The 17,344-nt window shown below is 41.5% G+C and overlaps 1 protein-coding gene across 1 annotated transcript in view; it reads right to left on the bottom strand.

The window, feature by feature from the left end:
• The window catches only part of DNAH10 (dynein axonemal heavy chain 10), a 154,198-nt gene that overhangs the window by 9,861 nt on the left and 126,993 nt on the right, over positions 1–17,344 (bottom strand). Inside the window, 10 exon segments of the mRNA XM_074299213.1 lie at positions 2,310–2,464; positions 2,986–3,140; positions 3,495–3,599; positions 6,093–6,366; positions 6,809–7,038; positions 8,323–8,602; positions 10,652–10,799; positions 11,153–11,374; positions 11,978–12,195; positions 14,285–14,421. Of these exon segments, the coding sequence (XP_074155314.1) occupies positions 2,310–2,464; positions 2,986–3,140; positions 3,495–3,599; positions 6,093–6,366; positions 6,809–7,038; positions 8,323–8,602; positions 10,652–10,799; positions 11,153–11,374; positions 11,978–12,195; positions 14,285–14,421 (1,924 nt within the window).

Genomic DNA, 17,344 nt, shown 5'->3' with positions numbered 1-17,344 from the left:
ACTTCAGAGGCTTCCTTGACATTCATCAACTACAACTGGGAAGAGAGGCTGAGATCTCCAGATTTAAAGTATGGTCAATATTGCTCATGACCTTGTCAAGCAGACATTAAATATGGAGAAAATGAGATTAAATAGAGAGAAAATGTAAATGTGGAAAAAGACACTCAACAAAACTGGGGAAGGAGCTGGACAATCCAAACCACTGGGAATTCGTTCACAAGCCCAGGGGCCATCATCCCAAAGAATGCTCCCACCTTACAGAATATGCATAGACTGGCCTATGGGTGAAAAGCTTTGAACCAAATCTGCCTCTGATACCCATCATGGGGGGGGGTCATCGGAGGCTCTGTTTGAGCCACATGAGCAGCAGTCCCCCGAGTGATGGGTAACATCTCTGTGATCCAACAAAGCCTCAAGGACGGCCACCAGAATTCATGAAAACTCTCCAGGAAGCCATGGAGGGGCTGTGATGGACCCTGTGGGACAAGCATCCCTGACTTTCTATCTGGTCTCACCACTCCCCCCTGCAGCCCGTCCCCCACCAAGCTGCCACAGTTACTGCCTAAAGCACAGGACATTTGACTATCTTGCTCAAGAAGTTCCAAGGGCTCCCTCTCACCTCTTCTTTTGGGCATTTAAAGCCCTTTACCATCTGACTCCAGTCTTGCTACTTATGACTTGCTCATTTAATACTAGCTATTATTCTCATCAGCTTCTATGGCCTTAATGACCATCTCCATGCTGATGATTCTCTAATCTACCTTTCCTTCCCCAATCTCTCCGCTGACCACCAGTCTCACCCCTCTATTTGCCCTTCAGACTGGCCGTTTAGTGGACATTATAAACTCCACATTTTCAAACAGAACTCATTGACTTTCTTCCTAATCTGTCCCCACCTCCTCCCTTCCATTACTGCAAAGGGTACAAGCTAAGGCTTCCTTCTGGATCCTCCATTATCTCTCACTCCTACCCCCACTACCCAGGCTATCGCCAAGACCTGTCTGCAACATCTCTCCACAGACCCTCATTATTATCTGGACTAGCTACTGGGAGTCTACCTGCTTCAGGTTTCTCCCCACTCCATCCATCCTCCATTCAACCAAAATAATTTTCCTAAATCGCAGATCGGACCACAATACCTCCCTACTCAAAAAACTGCAATGGCTCCCTATCACCTCCAGGATCAAACATGCTTTCTCTGTTGATTCCAAAACCCTTTATAACCCAGCCCTTCCCACCTTTCCTACCTGTCACTCTATGACACGTATTTTTCCATCCAGCCACAATAACCTTCTGGCTGTTCCATGAACAATCCAAGCATTTTCTTAGAATGTTCCCCAGGACTCCACTCTCTTCCCTCCTTCTGCCTATTGACCTTCTGGGGCGTCCTTCAATTCCCAACTAAAGTCCCATTTTCTACAGGAAGCCTTTCTCAACCTCTCTTAATTCTAGGGTCTTCAACTTAATTATTTATCCTGTATGTGGTTTGTCTGCTAGTTGTCTCCCCCACTAGAGCGTAATCTCCTCGAGGGCAGGAGTGCCTTTTGCTTCTTATTCCATCCTTAGTTCTTCACGTTCTCCCTCCCAAAGACTTTGTGCTCATTTTCTGTATGTCATGTGCATGTAATTTTGCCCAGATAGCTTTGTAACCTCCTTTTTGTCTCTACCCCCAGTGCTCAGCACAGTGCTTGGCACATAGGCAATGCTTGGTGATGAATTGATTGATTGAGTTAGGACGATCACTTTTGCAACTGTGTGGAGGAAGCTAGAAAATGGAGGAAATTACCATCCAGCTATTTGAGACTAGAGGGAATGGAAACTTTCAAATGATCATTTTTCAGGGATGTCGTAATATAAATTCCTGACATAAATTCGGGTCAAAGACTAGATGTTGTCTAACCCAACTCTTCAGGGAATGGGATGGGGGTACTGAGAGGCTAAGAGACACTAAGATCCTAAGAGGCTAAGGGCTGAGGGTCCTGAGGACAGGATTAGAAGCCATCTGTCCGGCTGTGAGTGGTCAGGCCTCCCTAACTGTGACATCAGTTAGCTCTCTGTCTGTTACTGATCTTTACAGGCTTTCTGACCAGGTACCTCAGCTGTCTCATTTGACGACCAATTCAAATACAGCTTCCCAGCACTATTCATATATTCTGAGGTGGATGGTGCAGAAGGGATGTATGTATACATATCTTTACAGTGAACGCAAAGATCCCAAAGCTCTCCTCATCATTACAAAACCCTTCTTGCAAGTTCCAGGGAAGATGATTTAGGCCACAAACAAGGCTAAGGAAAAACCTCTTACTTACTTCTCCCCCATGGTCACAGTCACATAGTCAGTAACTGCCCGATATACCCGGTCTACCCGGAAACACCGCAGAATGAGCAGCTTCTGGAAATTGGTCATACTGGTGTCGTAGCCCATGGGGAACGTAAACTGTTCCAGTGAATCCAGGTCATACCACTGGGGAAAAAATGTCAGAGTTTATCAGACTAGAAAGAGGATGCACTCAGGTGTTGGGACAGTCTTTGCTTTCCAGGTCTTCTCCCAGCCATCCAGCTTAAAGTTTAGCTCAAAAAGGGAACTTTAATTCAGCAAAGCTCATGGATTTCTGGCTTACGAGGAGACAACAGTAGTGGAATGGAGATGAGAAGCAGAGATCAGTTCATAACCTAACAAGCCAAAAAATTATTCTGGTCTAAAACGTTCTAAATCTTTAAAGTTAAGGTTCTTAACTTTTCTTGTGCCATGGACCCTTCCCCTTTGGGGAAGCCTGTAGATCTCTTCTCAGAATCATGTTTTTAAAAGCATACAACTGGAATTATAACCTATCAGGAAACTAATGATACTGAAATGCAGATGATAAAAATAAAGGTGTGGACTCTAAGTTAAGAACTCCCAGATTCAATCAAAATTACAATTTGGAAATTGGGAAGGCAATAAGAGAAGATGCAAACAGGAGCAGACACAGTCACATAGCTCACCTCCTTCCAGATATTACTCTCCTTCTCTATTTCTTCAGGAAGATTCCCAAAGACATCTGAAAACTGTTCAGATAAAAGCATGATGTCTTCCCAGCCCTGATCAGGCAGCCAACTGCATGGTTTCTTTCTCTTGCTTTTCTCCAGAGAAATGTTTCCTGTTGTGAACAAGGGAAATCAAGGAAACCTCGTGACCTGCTATTGGACACCAAGATGAGCTACAGTCTGGAACTCTACACTTTTTCTCATACGTGGCCAAGGGACACGGGAACTGAGAGAGAACAGGCCTCATTTTCTATCAGCTGAGTCCAACCAGTCAAACTCAGCTTAGTTTTAGGCCCTGAAGTGATGGATCACCGTCAAATCAGCACAGCTATGTTCTCATCAAAGTGAAGAGTCAAGGTATAAATCGAATTCAATTCAATTTAGACTTTCAGTAGATTTTTTTAAAATGCCTTCACTATAGGTTAGGAAAGCCGGGACAGAAATGTGAAATTGTGCAAACTCATTACCTTTCAAAAAGAAATCCAGCTCTTCTTGAGGCACCCTGCCATCCGCTTGCTCTATCTTGATTGTCATATTAAAAGAAAAGAGCAGCTTGTGTCTTTCGAATAGCCCTGGAGTGAAAAGATCAGAGAAGACTGAGGGAGGGTCCAATCTATTACAGCTGCTCAGTCAGCCCCTCCAGCCCTCTGCCATCCAGCTAGCCTGCTCACCCTTCCAACTGGGCATGCTACAGCTGCCAGCTCAGGCTGGGGACCCTCTTCATTCCTCCCCTCCTCTTCCTGGCTTCCCTGGCTTCCATCAAGACTCAGCTTTTCTCCCCACTTCCTGCAGGAGGCCTTTCCTGGTCTCCCTTGCTGCAGTGTCTTCTCCTTCAGACCACCTCCCATCTATATTCTGTACGTGGCTAGAGTGAACCTGGCTATTTACATGGTATCTCCCCCATTAGGATGGGAGCTCCTTGAAGGCAGAGATCGTGGATTTTTGTTGTTGTTGGGGGCTTTTTTTGGGGGGGGTTGCCTTTATTTGTATCCCTAGGGCTTAGTAGACATAGTGCTCTTTTAAATTGAGTGGGGACTGGGAAAAAGAAGGCGAGAAAATAAATGCTTGTTAATTGAAAAATGGACTGTTTTAAAAGGAAGAAAAGATAATTTCAGTTAAATTTCTCTTTTTGATCAGATTTCAAGATTGGGGAAAGGGGATAGAAATAGCTCATGTTTGTTGCTAAAACAGAGAAATGAAGGCTAAATGATAGAAGTAATCCTTCTGAAAGATGGAACAGATTGAATGCCTGAACACCACTTAATGGATTGCTGTCATTTTAAGAGGCATTTTGGAAGGGATCCAGAGATCCGTCCTTGGCCCTGAGCTGCTAAACCTTTTTACAAATGACTTAAATAAAGATATAGATGGCATTCTTATCAAATTAGCAGGTAACATGAATCTGAGAGGAATAACTAACACACTGAATGGCAAAATATAGAAAAAATCAGCTGAAACAATAAAAAAAATCACAACGGAATGCTTTGTAATTATAATGAATAAATTTGGTCCTAAAGAAGAAAAAGGATAGGAAAATGCTCTTGTTTTCTTTACAGAGGTAGGACACCAGAGATTTGGAATATTATATGAGTTGTCAGATTATACAATATAAAGCATTACATATATATTATATTATATATATATTATATATATTTACATTTATTTTTATTAATATTAAATTTATTTATTTTTATCTATTATTGTAATAAATATAAAGTAAAAAGAAAAGCTATCAATAAAAATTTTAAAAGAAAAAATGCACTGAATCTAGTAAAATGGAATTTAACTGAATAAATGTAAAGTCCCATATTTGGATAAAGGAAATAAATTACACAAATACAGAATGAGGTTAAGTATGACAACAGTTGTTGTGAAAAAGAATGAGGAGTAAGTGTTATATAAAATAACAGTGAAAGGTGGCAACCAAAAAAAATACAATCTTCATTGAATTATGGAAGGACACATCCAGAACAAGAACATGACAGTGTTAGTTACTATAATTCACTCTTGCTAGACTAGTACTAGAACTTGGAAGGGTTGCTTGCATATATTCAGAAAAAGATGATCGCAATCAGTGACAGACCTAGATATGCTATATACCAACATATCATTCTATAAAAAGAGGGAATGGTATAGTAAAGAGGGCTTGACTTGAGTCATGACACATGGGCCAAAACCACAGTTCTAACACTGGGGGAAATCCTTACCTCCCTAAGCCTCAGTTTCCATGACTATAAAATCATGGGTGATAATATCTGCATCACTTCCTTCACAGGATGGTTGTAAAGAAAATATTTTGTAAATCTACAGTACCGAAAGACTTCAGAAAAATTGATTATAGCTGTTTTCAAGGAGAGGGGTAAAAGAGAAAAGGAGAGAGAAAGAGAAATAGAGAAGAAGAGACAAAGGGGAAAAGAGACAGGCAAAAAGAGAAGGAGGGGACAGACATAAAGGGTGGACAGAGAGAGAGCAGACTGTCAGTCAGAGGGGAGACAGAGGGACAGAGAGTGAGAGGAAAAGAGAGAGAGACAGAGGCAGAGATGGGGGGAGGGAGAGAGGGAGACGGACAAACAGAGACAGAGAGAGAGACAGAAAGAGAGGGAGAGACAGAAAAAGACAGAGAAGAGTGAAAAAGATTCCTGCTTAAATGAGAGTCAATTTGCTTTATACTTAGAGCTTTATAAAATTACAATTTCTGTCTCAGGAGAAAATAGTTTCCTTTCCTTGGAGACACCAGTTGAATATATTGTGGATATTCTTATTCAAGTAAAGGATGGACTAAAAGACCTCTAGGACCCTTCCAACTCTGGAATTTTGGGATTCCAGCATTTTAATGAACCTCTTTTCTTACAATCTGAATTATCAACCACAAATCTCTTTTGGCAAGTACAACTTTTCAAAGACAGGATTCTCTAGAGTCAGGGATGAGATTGCATATGTTAGACTTAAATTACAACAATTTCTACAACTGGAATAACCCCTTAAATCTGATCACTCTTACTGAGGACCTACAATGCCCACACAACCAAGGACATGTATTCATCTTGCTATAGAGCCAAGCCAACCTGTGCAGCCGTAGTTGTAGACGTTGAAAGTCAGAGTGTCCATAATGTTTCTTAACCTCCTTGGAAGAAAAGAATCAGGCAAAGATTTCTTAAGTGAGAAAACAAAGACGTCCAGGAAGGCCGACAAGGAATACTGATACATGGTGTTCACAAGTGCCATTTCTGACAAAACAAAAAACAATATGGCACCCCTCTTGGAGGCAGGCCGGTAGCCGTCACGCAGTCGGTCGATGTCCACTGCTGTCTTTTCGGCCAGTTTGAGTTTCTCTGACACCTAAAAAAAAATCAGCATCAGAACATGATTTTTGGTTTGATTTTCATATAAAGGAAATCTGTAAAATCATGAAAGTGCAATTTTGTGATGAGCTAAAAAATTAAGAGGACAAAGAAAATCAAGACACTGATATGATGGTTACAAGTAATTAGAAAAATCTGCTGGGTCGATGAGACACAGAGGATGGATACAAGAGCTCCAAGTTCATAATTTGTGACAACTCTGGTCTAGGTACAGTTCTAAGTAACATCTCCCCCTCCCCATTTGAGCTGCCTTTTCCTTCTCCCCCAGGTCTTCCTGACTCCACAGCCACCATCTCCTCCCCACAAGTAACAAGTAATGGCAGCCCCATGGGGACACAAGTGCCCGGAGAAGCTTCCTCCATTCCACAGGGCGAGGAGTGTGGATGTATATAGCCGACTGGCAGGCCAGAGCTTCTTACCTCAGTGGCTTTTGTCTTCGTCTCCTCAAGGGTCTGTACCAAGTCCACGTTATCCAACATGTTGCCTGTGGATGTGGCCAGTTCTCGGAGGAGAGAGTCTTCTAGGTCTTTCAACAAGTTCTTGTTTTCGCTTGTCTCCTGGATGAGGTGCTCCCTCTGCTCCTCCAGCTCTCTTCTCTCATAAGCCACGATGACACTGAGCAGCTGGTCCTCGAGGCCCTTCAGCGTGACTATAGACAGGACAGGGAAATGTTATTTTCAGGGCTTTTCACAGATACGGAGTGTTTTCTAATTTTTTGTGTGTATCATTACACAGACAACTCAGAGAAAGGCATTCTATCAGCCACCAAGAACACAGAGCAAGAGTGCAGCACAGTGCTTGAGAAGCTTATAAGTTTGTTGGCCAATACAACATGAAAATGCATCAGTAAATGATCATTACAAAAATCAAGGAGAACTTCCTCTAGAAAGGAGATGGCCCATGAGCTTCAGCTGAAGGGAGAGCATTCTGGGCCCTCTGTCAGTATTTGCACCAAAAAAGGAGAAGAAATAGGATCCTGTGTTCAGTGAATAGCAAAAGGCTACTTTGGCTGGAACAGTGATTGTGGGAAGTGGAACAGGACAGATATCAGAGAGTGAAGAGGAATAAAGAAATATTATCTCCTATTTTCTTGTACATGATGGTATCATAGCCCCTAAGTGGAATGTAAACTCTTTCAGAGAAGGTTATCACCTTACTTTTACATCCAGTGCCTTATACAGGTTAGGTGCTTATTGTTTGCTGTTGTTTGTCCTTTATTCTGGAAGAGGACCGTGACATTGGGGAGAATACCATGACATGCAAGTGAGTTGGATTTAAGTGAGGGAGGGCTCCAGAACCAGAGATGGCCTTGGATATAGTAGCTGACCTTGGCCTTTTTAAATTGAAGTCTTTAACTAGTTTGCGTTTGACTGAGGCAATGGCCAATAAGTCATTAAGGCTGGGTAAGAAATGAGGTAAAAAAAAATCAGTCTGTGAGGAGAAGACCTTCCTTGGATCTTTTCGCCAAACAGAAACAATTTGTCCTTAGCCTAAGCCACCAGAACCCAAACCATGCCCGTACAAGGTAGATGATTACCGAATGAATGAATAATAAGCAAGCTAAAGTTAGATTGTAAAGGATTTTAAATGACAAAAGTTGTACTTTATTCTAAAATGGGAAGCCATTGAGTATTTTCAAGCAAGTTAAGGACATCATTAGAATGGCACTTTAGAAAGCTTCACTATTGTTTTATTATTAAACTGGAATTCTGCGACCGTAATAGAGCCTTAAATCTAATAGTACTCTGAGCACATTCCATTATCACAGCTTCTTGAATAATCAGAGCACTGGATTAGAAATAATAGATATCTGGATTCAGATCCTGGCTCTGATATGAACTGTGTGATCCCAGAAAACCAGTTCACCTCCGTGGACTGGATGGTCCAAGTCTAGACCCCTATAATTCCAAACAAGGATCATCCCCATTCTCACCAGTGTAGTTGATCACCATGGCCTTTCCAAACACGGACGGAGAGTATCTGGGATTGGCCAGTTTGGTGTTCAGGTAGAGTTTAAAATTCATATCATAATCAACTTCTTTATCTCCCAATATGATAAACTGTCGTCCTTGAATGTTTTTCACATTTTTTTCCAGCACATTATCAATCACTGGGTCAATATATTCATCCACATCTTGGAACAAGAAAGGGGTACCATACTTTATGGACATTTCCAGCTGTTTGAGGAAATCAGGGTCATTAAAAGAAGCAACCTGAAAAAAGACCAGAACAAATGAAAAGTGAATACACCCTCATCAAAAGAGGGGGAGCTGAGATTCTTGGCCTTTTTTATGTCCTGGACCTCATGGGCAGTCAACCTTACCAGGCCTATGAAGCCTTTTTCAGGATAATGGGGCCTAATGTACAACAAAGTACATAGGATTGCAAAAGAGTTATCGAAATATTTTTAATAACCAAGTACTTGGAGCCCAGGTTAAGAACCACCGAGTGGAAGAATCAGCGCTAGTAAAGGCTGTCTTTGCCATGGAGAACAGCTAAAAAGGGCAAAGACTGGAACAAGGAAGCATGTATATGTCTCTGTGTGTATCTGTGACTATGTATTTGTGTGCTGTGTGACTGTATCTGTATTCCACAGTGGCCATGTATATCTGTACATGTCCGTGTGTGTCTGGGAGTAGCTCTGTATGTATCTGTGTACCTGTGCATGTGTCCACATCTGCGCCTGCATGTCCACATGTGTGTCCGTGTGTCTGTGTGTGGGTCCCCACATGGATGTGAAGCCAAGGGGGATGGCAGCTAGAAAGAAGTGATCACTCCCTATCTGCCCTTGAGGAGTGAGCTGACAATATCACAGCACAAGGGATGGAAGATCCTTGAAGATCATCTGTTCACCCTGTGCCTGCCAGAGAATCCTCTTGACTCCAGCCCCAACTGGGGGCCCAGACTCCCCTGAGAGGGAGCCCTCTATCTCCCAGAAAAGTCCCCTTCAATTTTGGATAGACCTGGTGATCAGACACTGCTGTTTTCTTAAATCGAGTCCAAAGCTGCCACATTTTGCCCTCAAGGCCAAGAGGACTGAGTTTAATCACTCTTCCACACTGAAAGATAGCTCTGATATCCTGCCTATAAATCCTTTATTCTCCAACAAAATATCAAAATATTGCCAGCTTCACCCTATATATCCTTCTATCACATGGGCTCAGGGCTTTCCAAAACTGACCAGGGCAGAGTACAATGGAACCAGGACTTTCCTCATTGGGTTTTTGGTGCAGCATTACACTGTTAATTGTGACTTTCTCTTTCCTTTTTTTGGAAGGGGAGGGGAAGAGGAGAGGTGAGCAATTTGTATTTCCTTATTTTGGGGGACCTCCTGATGTGAAAAATCCTTCCACCAATGCAGATTGGCAAGTGTTCTGCAATTTGTAAACTTTGAGAGCCATCTGTACTCTGAGGGATTCACTTGTGTGAATCACACACACAGTCAGGACACATGCATGGTGCAGAAAATCCACTCAAATCCCCACATCTTTCACAAAAACAGAGCCTTCTACCCAGACCGGCTTCATCTTGCTCCCATGAAATTAATTTTTTGAACCAAATTAAAAGAACTAGCTATCATCATCATCATCATCATCATCATCATCATCATCATCATCATCATTATTAGCAGTAGTGATGGTGGCTTTGGCCCAATATCCTAGCCTATTGACATTTTTGTCAAGTAACTTCCTAGCTTTTTCCTTTTATCTTTGTATAATCTACACATCTGAAAAGTGTATCACTTATCCAAGCCACTGATTTCCCCCCTCCCATGAAGCAATTGGAGTTACGTGACTTGCCCAAACTCACACAGCTAATAAGTACTTGTCTGAGGGTAGATTTGAACTCAGGTTCTCCTGACTCCTGACTCTAGGATTGCTGCTCTATCCACTGCACCATCTAGTCATTGATTTTTTTAAATGTTAAATGAGGGGGCTGCTAGGTAGCGCAGTGGATAGAGCAACAGCCCTGAAGTCAGGAGGACCTGAATTCAAATGTGACTTCAGACACTTAACACTTTCTATCTGTGTGTCTTTGGGCAAGTCACTTAACCCCAATTGCCTCAGCTAAAAATAAATAAATAAATGTTAAAAGAGGCTGATCACAAAACTCCCAGCTTCCCATGCTTGGGTCTTTTCATTTTGAGTTTTGAGTAAGGACTATCAGGAATAGGTCTTTCCTATTTCAAATTCAAAATCATTTGCTATAGTACAGGGTTCGGGTCAATAAAAGAGAAAAATTATTGATCACTTCAACCCTACCCGAAGGTTGTTTTTTTCTTCTTTTCTCTTTATCCAATTTAGCGCTTGTTGCTGGGGGTCAATACACAAAGGAAAGCGACTGGCTCTTGTGGTGAGAATACCATTCTGAACAGAGAGCTCATCAGGAGGCAGGCCCTGGGAGCCCCACCTGGGGATCCAAACATCAGAAAATCAGTGATGTAGCTAAAGCTTCCTTTATGGTTTTTACTGTGTTGCTCAGAGTCTAAATGCCAAAAGCTGAGTAAAAAGATAGTCTGGCTCTAGTAGAAAGGAAAAAAACCAATGGCCCCATTTCCAGCATTAAGAGAAAACATGGGCTTGCTCCATCCCTGCTCTAGGGAAGAAGTGGAGGGCCACCTCTATTTCCATACTAAATCTAGGCCCAGCCCAACCCTGGCTTCCTCTAGCACCACTACCTCGGAGGACCACCCACCGTCCTTCTGTCCCCTCCCGAGCCATGAAATAATAGCACAGCTCTCTCAGCTGAAGAGCATCCCTTACCTACTGATTTCTACATCATCTGTGAGCAGATTCTCCAGGCGAAAAGGCTGGCTCAGGGGGATTTCCCGATCCAGTAAATCTCCTTGCCACAGCCCATTGACCATCTCATCTCGAAACTCCCAGTTGAAGGCCCCTTCGTAGCTCAGGAAGGCAGCACAGAGCAAACAGTCACCCAACAACTTGAATCTCCGATGTATCAGCTCATCCAAGTCAGCCAGCCATCTGATGGGAAAGAGACAGTGTCTCTAATTCAGTCATCGGGTTCTGGTAGGGACTTTTAGAAGACTCGCAACTTTCCCTGCCAAATTCTGCCAGCCAACTATTTCTTCAGGCTGGTGGACACATAGATCATGAGTAACTCTCAGCACGAGCGAAATGAACGTGTCCAAAAGCATTGCCATGGGACTGTATTACCTACTATATTTAAGATTTTACAAATTACAGCTTTAAGCATAGACTTCTCAAGCCAAAAAGGACTTACTTCATAGATCACTTTCTCACCCTCCAGTATAATGCTGACTCCCACAACCATCGGCTTCAAACACCGAGCCAGAAGCCATCAAACTACCAAAGTTTCAGGTGTCTCAGGGATCCATCTATGCATTATGTCACATGTCCTTCCCTAGTACTACAGTCTCACGGGGTCCTTTGTACTTAATGGGATATAACAGGACTTACAAACAGTCTTTGCAAGCTTTTGATGCACAGAAAAGAAGCCACTTGCTGGATAAATTTTACAAGGTGGACATCCCAATTCAAACCACTCACCTTCTGGAATCAACATAAGAAAATTTTCTTAATTCTCTTTCATGAAACTAAGCTAACCTCACATTTTCTGAGCCCAAGCCAGAAATCAGTTTGTCAGCTGCAATCAGCCGTCTTTCCATGATCTCTGCTTCTTCCTGGAGCTGTTGCTTTTCCAATATGGCTGCCTCATATTTGGCTCCCAAAGCTTCCAGTTCAGCGTGGAGTGTGGCCAGCTCATTCTGAATTCTTTCCAGTTCTCTTTTGCTGAGAAAATAGTTCCTCTCCAGTCTTGCCACCTGTATTTCAAAGAATAAACACAATGCTTGAGAACTGGGAAAGGGAGTACAGAAGAGGGGGAAAGGAGAAGAGAGAGGCTACAAGGATCCCTTTTCTAAGAGTTGGAACACACCTGTGTTCTAATGAAAGACGCAGGGGACCAAGTGATTTAGTGCCACAGGCAACCATAACCTGGATTTCTTTCTTTAGCTTTTTTTTGGGGGGGAGGGGAGGTGTAAACATGTATAATTCTTTTAAAAATATTTCCATATTTGTCATTTTGTGCAAGAAAAATCAGACCAAAAGGGAAAAAAATATGAGAAAGGAAAAACAAACAAACAAAAAGGTAAAATAGTAGGTTTCAATCCACATTCAGTCTCCATAGTTCTCTCTGGATATGGATGGCATTCTCCACCCCAAGTCTATTGGAATTGTCTTGGATCACTGCATTATCTTTAGTTGCTTTTTCAACAATTTATCTCAAAGATTCAATCCTTCTTCCCAATTAGACTGAAGCAATTCATATTTAAGTGAAGATGGGGTCACTTTTTTGTCTCTCTGTGTGTGTGTGTGTGTGTGCGCGCATGCGCAGATACATCTATGTTTTTATAGAGATGTGTATGTCAATATGCATGTGCTTATGTGTGTATAGATATGTTTATATATGCATGTAACCTCTATCTTAAAGCTCACTAATATGGGACTCTCTTCTTATTGGTAGAGATAAAGGCTCTGCCCCTCCCCTTCACATGAGGGGTAGGGAGAAGTTGGTAAGGGGCAACAATGCTCTTCACAGTTAAGTTCCCTGGAGGACTCATCAAGCTTCAAGGCTGCTTCAAGTATTAGGTCGCTGCAAGTACTTGTAGCTTCCAGCTTCAACAGAGAAAATGGAAGAAGCCAATCCCACTTCATATTACTAAAGAAAATTATTCTGGAAGAAGTTGGCAGGTTCCATCATGTCCCTGTTCCAGCTAGCTGTTCTAAAGTCTTCAGGGAGCTTTCCACTTGAGTGAATGTAGGATACTCTCTTGGTTGAGTTTAGATACATCACTACCAATGAGAGAGCTCCTTCCTTCTATATTGTCAAGTTTCTCCTTTGTAGATCTTCTCTAATTTCTGTTATGATTTGGATAAATGGGTTTCTTTGCTATTCTCTTTTTTTATTCATCATGGAACTGGTATTAGGGGAGAAAGAGCTCAAATTTTGGATAGAGATCTTAGGGTCCTCCTTCCCTACTAAAATGACAAAGTGATCTAAAGGTAGTTTGAACCAATCATATCCCCTAAATAAATAGTATTTAAGAAAGAAATCGGATAAACTTCTAGCCCAGTATCCCCTTGTTTTGAGGAGAACAGAATAGCCTCTCATTCTAACTTCCTACTTCTCCTCTTGGCAGTAATTTAAAGTATCTCTTGGAGATAGAGGGAAAAGAAGCTAGAGATATCTCTTCTCCCTCCCTTTGAGCCACACAATAGCCCACTCCTTACGTAGGCCTCTCTTTTCATATGTGGGCCCTTCCTTTAACATGGTGCTAAGCCCCCCCCCTCTCTCTCTCAATATATGTACACATACATATATAATACATGTGTATATAAACACATAGGTGTCCATAATGTATAAACATATATATGTGCTTATGTGTATATATCATCTTCATGTGTACACTGGTGATTTCCAGCATTAAGATATGGATTCAAGTTAGAAGTACAGAAGAAGGCATTTAAAGACCAGAGTGGGACTACTGAGTTGCTTCTTTGCTTTTTAATCAATGGGAACAATTAGCAGACTAAACATATAATGATCCTCTTCATTCTTGGTTTTCCCAATTATATTTTAGCTTGCTTAAATGAAGCACTTTTAAAACTTTTAAACTTTTAAATTTTTTTCATCCTCCTCATATACAAAATTTGACAAAACCTTTGGAGAATTCTTCCCATTCCCTAATTCATCTAAAAATATGTAGGTTTCAGGGCCAGAATATACAGGAAAGTGCAAGAAGGGATTTCTAACTCAGATCAATACAGAAGGGCTATGAATACATGAGATGCCGATTAGCCCCAGACTGGACACAGCCCTGTCACTGTGTATGTAGGATTCATAAACAGTACCTTCTCTCTTTTGGGCTTGATTTCTTTAAAAACATCACAGTAACCCATCACAGCTTCAACAAACTTCAGCATGCCCAATCCAGCTTTGCTTACAGCCTCCATTTCTTCCATTGTTGTATTGAGATTCTTTAAGAGTCCTTATGATAAAACATTAAAATTTTCAATCAGTGGTTCAGTCAATAAGAGTTAATTAAGTTCCTACTATGTGTCAGACACTGGGTTAATTCCTGGGGTTACAAAAAAGGGTCAAAAACCAGTCTTGCTCTCAAGAATCTCACAGTGTAGTGGGAGGGGGACAACAGGTTAACAATATACAAGCACAATATACAAACCCAATATATGTAGGATAAAATGGAAATAAATGTTAGGAAGAAAGCAAAAAGATTAAGAAGCCTGGGAAAGTCTTCTGGCAAAGGGTGAGATTTTAGGTGGGGTTTGAAGGACATCAGGGAAGCTGGGAGAGAGACAAGAGAAGGAAAGCATTCCAGGTATTAGACATAGCCAGTGAAAATGTCTAGAGTTTGTGTGAGGAACAGCAGGGGAGCAGAATATATGGAGATGAGGAAAGTAAGAAGATTGGAAAGATGGGAGGGATTCAGGTGATGAATAGCTTTAAATGTTGAACAGAACATTTTTATTTGAGCCTGAAGATAATAGGGAGCCACTGAGGTTTGTTGAGTAGGAAGGAACATGGAGGGATGACATAGTCAGATTTCATTTTGGGAAGATCAATTTCATGACTGAGTGAAGAATAGACTGAATCAAACAGAGAATGGAAGTAGGCAGATCCTCTGGTAACCATTGCAATGATCTAGGCTTGAGGGTTGTGGGGGCTTAATAGCATGGGACAGTATCAGAGGATTCACAAGGGAGCATATTCAAGAGATGCTATAGTGGTGAGATGGACAAGAGATGCTGTGGAAGTAAAATAGACAAAAGATGCTGTGGAGATGAAATGGACAAGAGATGCTGTGGAGGTGAAATGGACAAGAGATACTGTGGAGGTTGATTGGATAAAGAGATGCTCAGGATATGAAATGGATAGGAGGCACAGTAGAGGTGAAATCAACAGGTCTTGGTCACAGTTTGAATATAACCAAGTGAGAGACAGTGAAGAGTCCAGGATGACTCCTAGGTTGTAGGTCTGAGAGACTAGGAGAAAGGCGATGACCTGGACAGAAGCATGGAAATTCAGAAGAGGAAAGGGTACGGTGCAAGAGGGAAGATAATGAATTCTGTTTTGGATGTGTTTTGAAATCTATGGAATAGGGGCAGCTAGGTGGCACAGTGGATAGAGCACCAGCCCTGAATTCAGGAGGACCCGAGTTCAAATCTGGTCTCAGACACTTAACATTTCCTAATTGTGTGACCCTGGGCAAGTCACTTAACCCCAGCTTCCGGGGGGAAAAAATCTATGGAATATACAGTTTGAGAAAATGAGAAAAATGAGACGCTTTGGGGCGAATTAAGTACTTCTAACTAATTATTCATTAGTTAATAGGTCCATAAAATATAGATGCAATTGTCTTACATCAGAGAGCCTCAGACATCTGTTTTTCATAACTGACCTCTTGCATATGAGCAAATTTTCTCAAGAAACAAAGGAAAATGAACATGAACCTTCCCCAAAGTCCCTTCTTCCTATTAGACTTTCCAGGTCTGTGTTGAGAGGCTGTGTCTGTATATGCTTCTGAATCTCTGCCATCCCATGTCTGTATTACATCTGCCATTGCTGGCAGGCATGAGACCTATGGCCCAGATTTGTAATGGGATCATCAAAGTTCCTGAGACCCCTCACTTGCTACTACTGTCATCTGAGCTTTCTGTTAATGGGAGAGGGTCCTCAGATAAAATCATCACAAAGCTATGGTTTTAGGACCCCTATGGTGATTTTATCATATAAATAAAAACAACTAACATTAAGGGAGAGTTTATTGTGAGAAGGCAAAACTAACATCAAAATGACACAAGAATTGGAGGAGGACATCCTGGCACCAGGACAAATACACTAGAATAGGAGTCCTAGATCAAAAGACAGTGGCTCAAATTTTGGTTCTGTTGCCTCCTCGCTGGATAAGCCACCTGGAGGAAAGTCAATGAACCCTCTCTGAGTCTTATTTTCCCTCTCTGTGAAGTGAAAGGGCAAAATGAGCTGCTCTCCTGGGTCCCTTCCAGTTCTAAATCTATAATGTAGGCTTCTATGAACTTAAAAACATCAGGATAAATAGTTATAGTTACATAATTATAATTGCTTTCCTCAGAAATCTTGACTATGGGGGACAGCTAGATAGCACAAGTGGATAGAGTGTCAGCCTTGGAGTGAGGAGGACATGAGTTCAAATCCAGCCTCAGACACTTAATACTTCCTGGCTGTGTGATCCTGGGTAAGTCACTTAACCCCAATTACCTCAGGGGAAAAAAAGAAATATTGAATATGATATTGATGACATAAATATAAAGATATATTTATATAGGCATAGGTATAGATATAAAAATAAGCATAGATATAGGTAAAGATGTAGGTATAGGTACAGATGATATAAATATAGATGGATAGATAGATAGATAGATAGATAGATAGATAGATAGATAGATAGATAGATAGAAACGTAGGAAAGTTGGTCCCTAAGAGGAATCATGCCTTTTCTTTCAGAATTCAGGCCTGAAGGATGTTTAGGTCCTCAGGAATCAAAGCACCAAAGAGTTGACTGGTAATTGATAACTTGAGACACTTATACTCACCATCCATTTTTTAACAGATCATAAGTGAAGTGCCAAGTAAAAAGGCTGTGTCCTGCCAGGTGAAACTTAGGGCAACATGCAGATTTTGTATATATCACTTACAATGAGAAAAAGAATTTAGTTTCTTAAAGAGTCTCAAATCCCTTTGCTGAATCCAAAACTATGGACCCTGTAAATGGAAAATTACTTTTTTTTGTCTCAGTCATGGATTATGTATTTCTCCCAGCAGTATCTCTTTCCTAAGAGATCAAACAAACCCCAAATTCCATGGTTTTATCTAGACTGGAACAAAGAAAAGTCCAGAAAGAAAGTTGGAAC

Source organism: Sminthopsis crassicaudata, chromosome 1 (genome assembly GCF_048593235.1).
Source record: "Sminthopsis crassicaudata isolate SCR6 chromosome 1, ASM4859323v1, whole genome shotgun sequence".
Taxonomy (NCBI): Eukaryota; Metazoa; Chordata; class Mammalia; order Dasyuromorphia; family Dasyuridae; genus Sminthopsis; species Sminthopsis crassicaudata.
The sequence above is the reverse complement of the archived record's forward strand: the minus strand, read 5'-3'. Positions and strand labels throughout refer to the sequence as shown.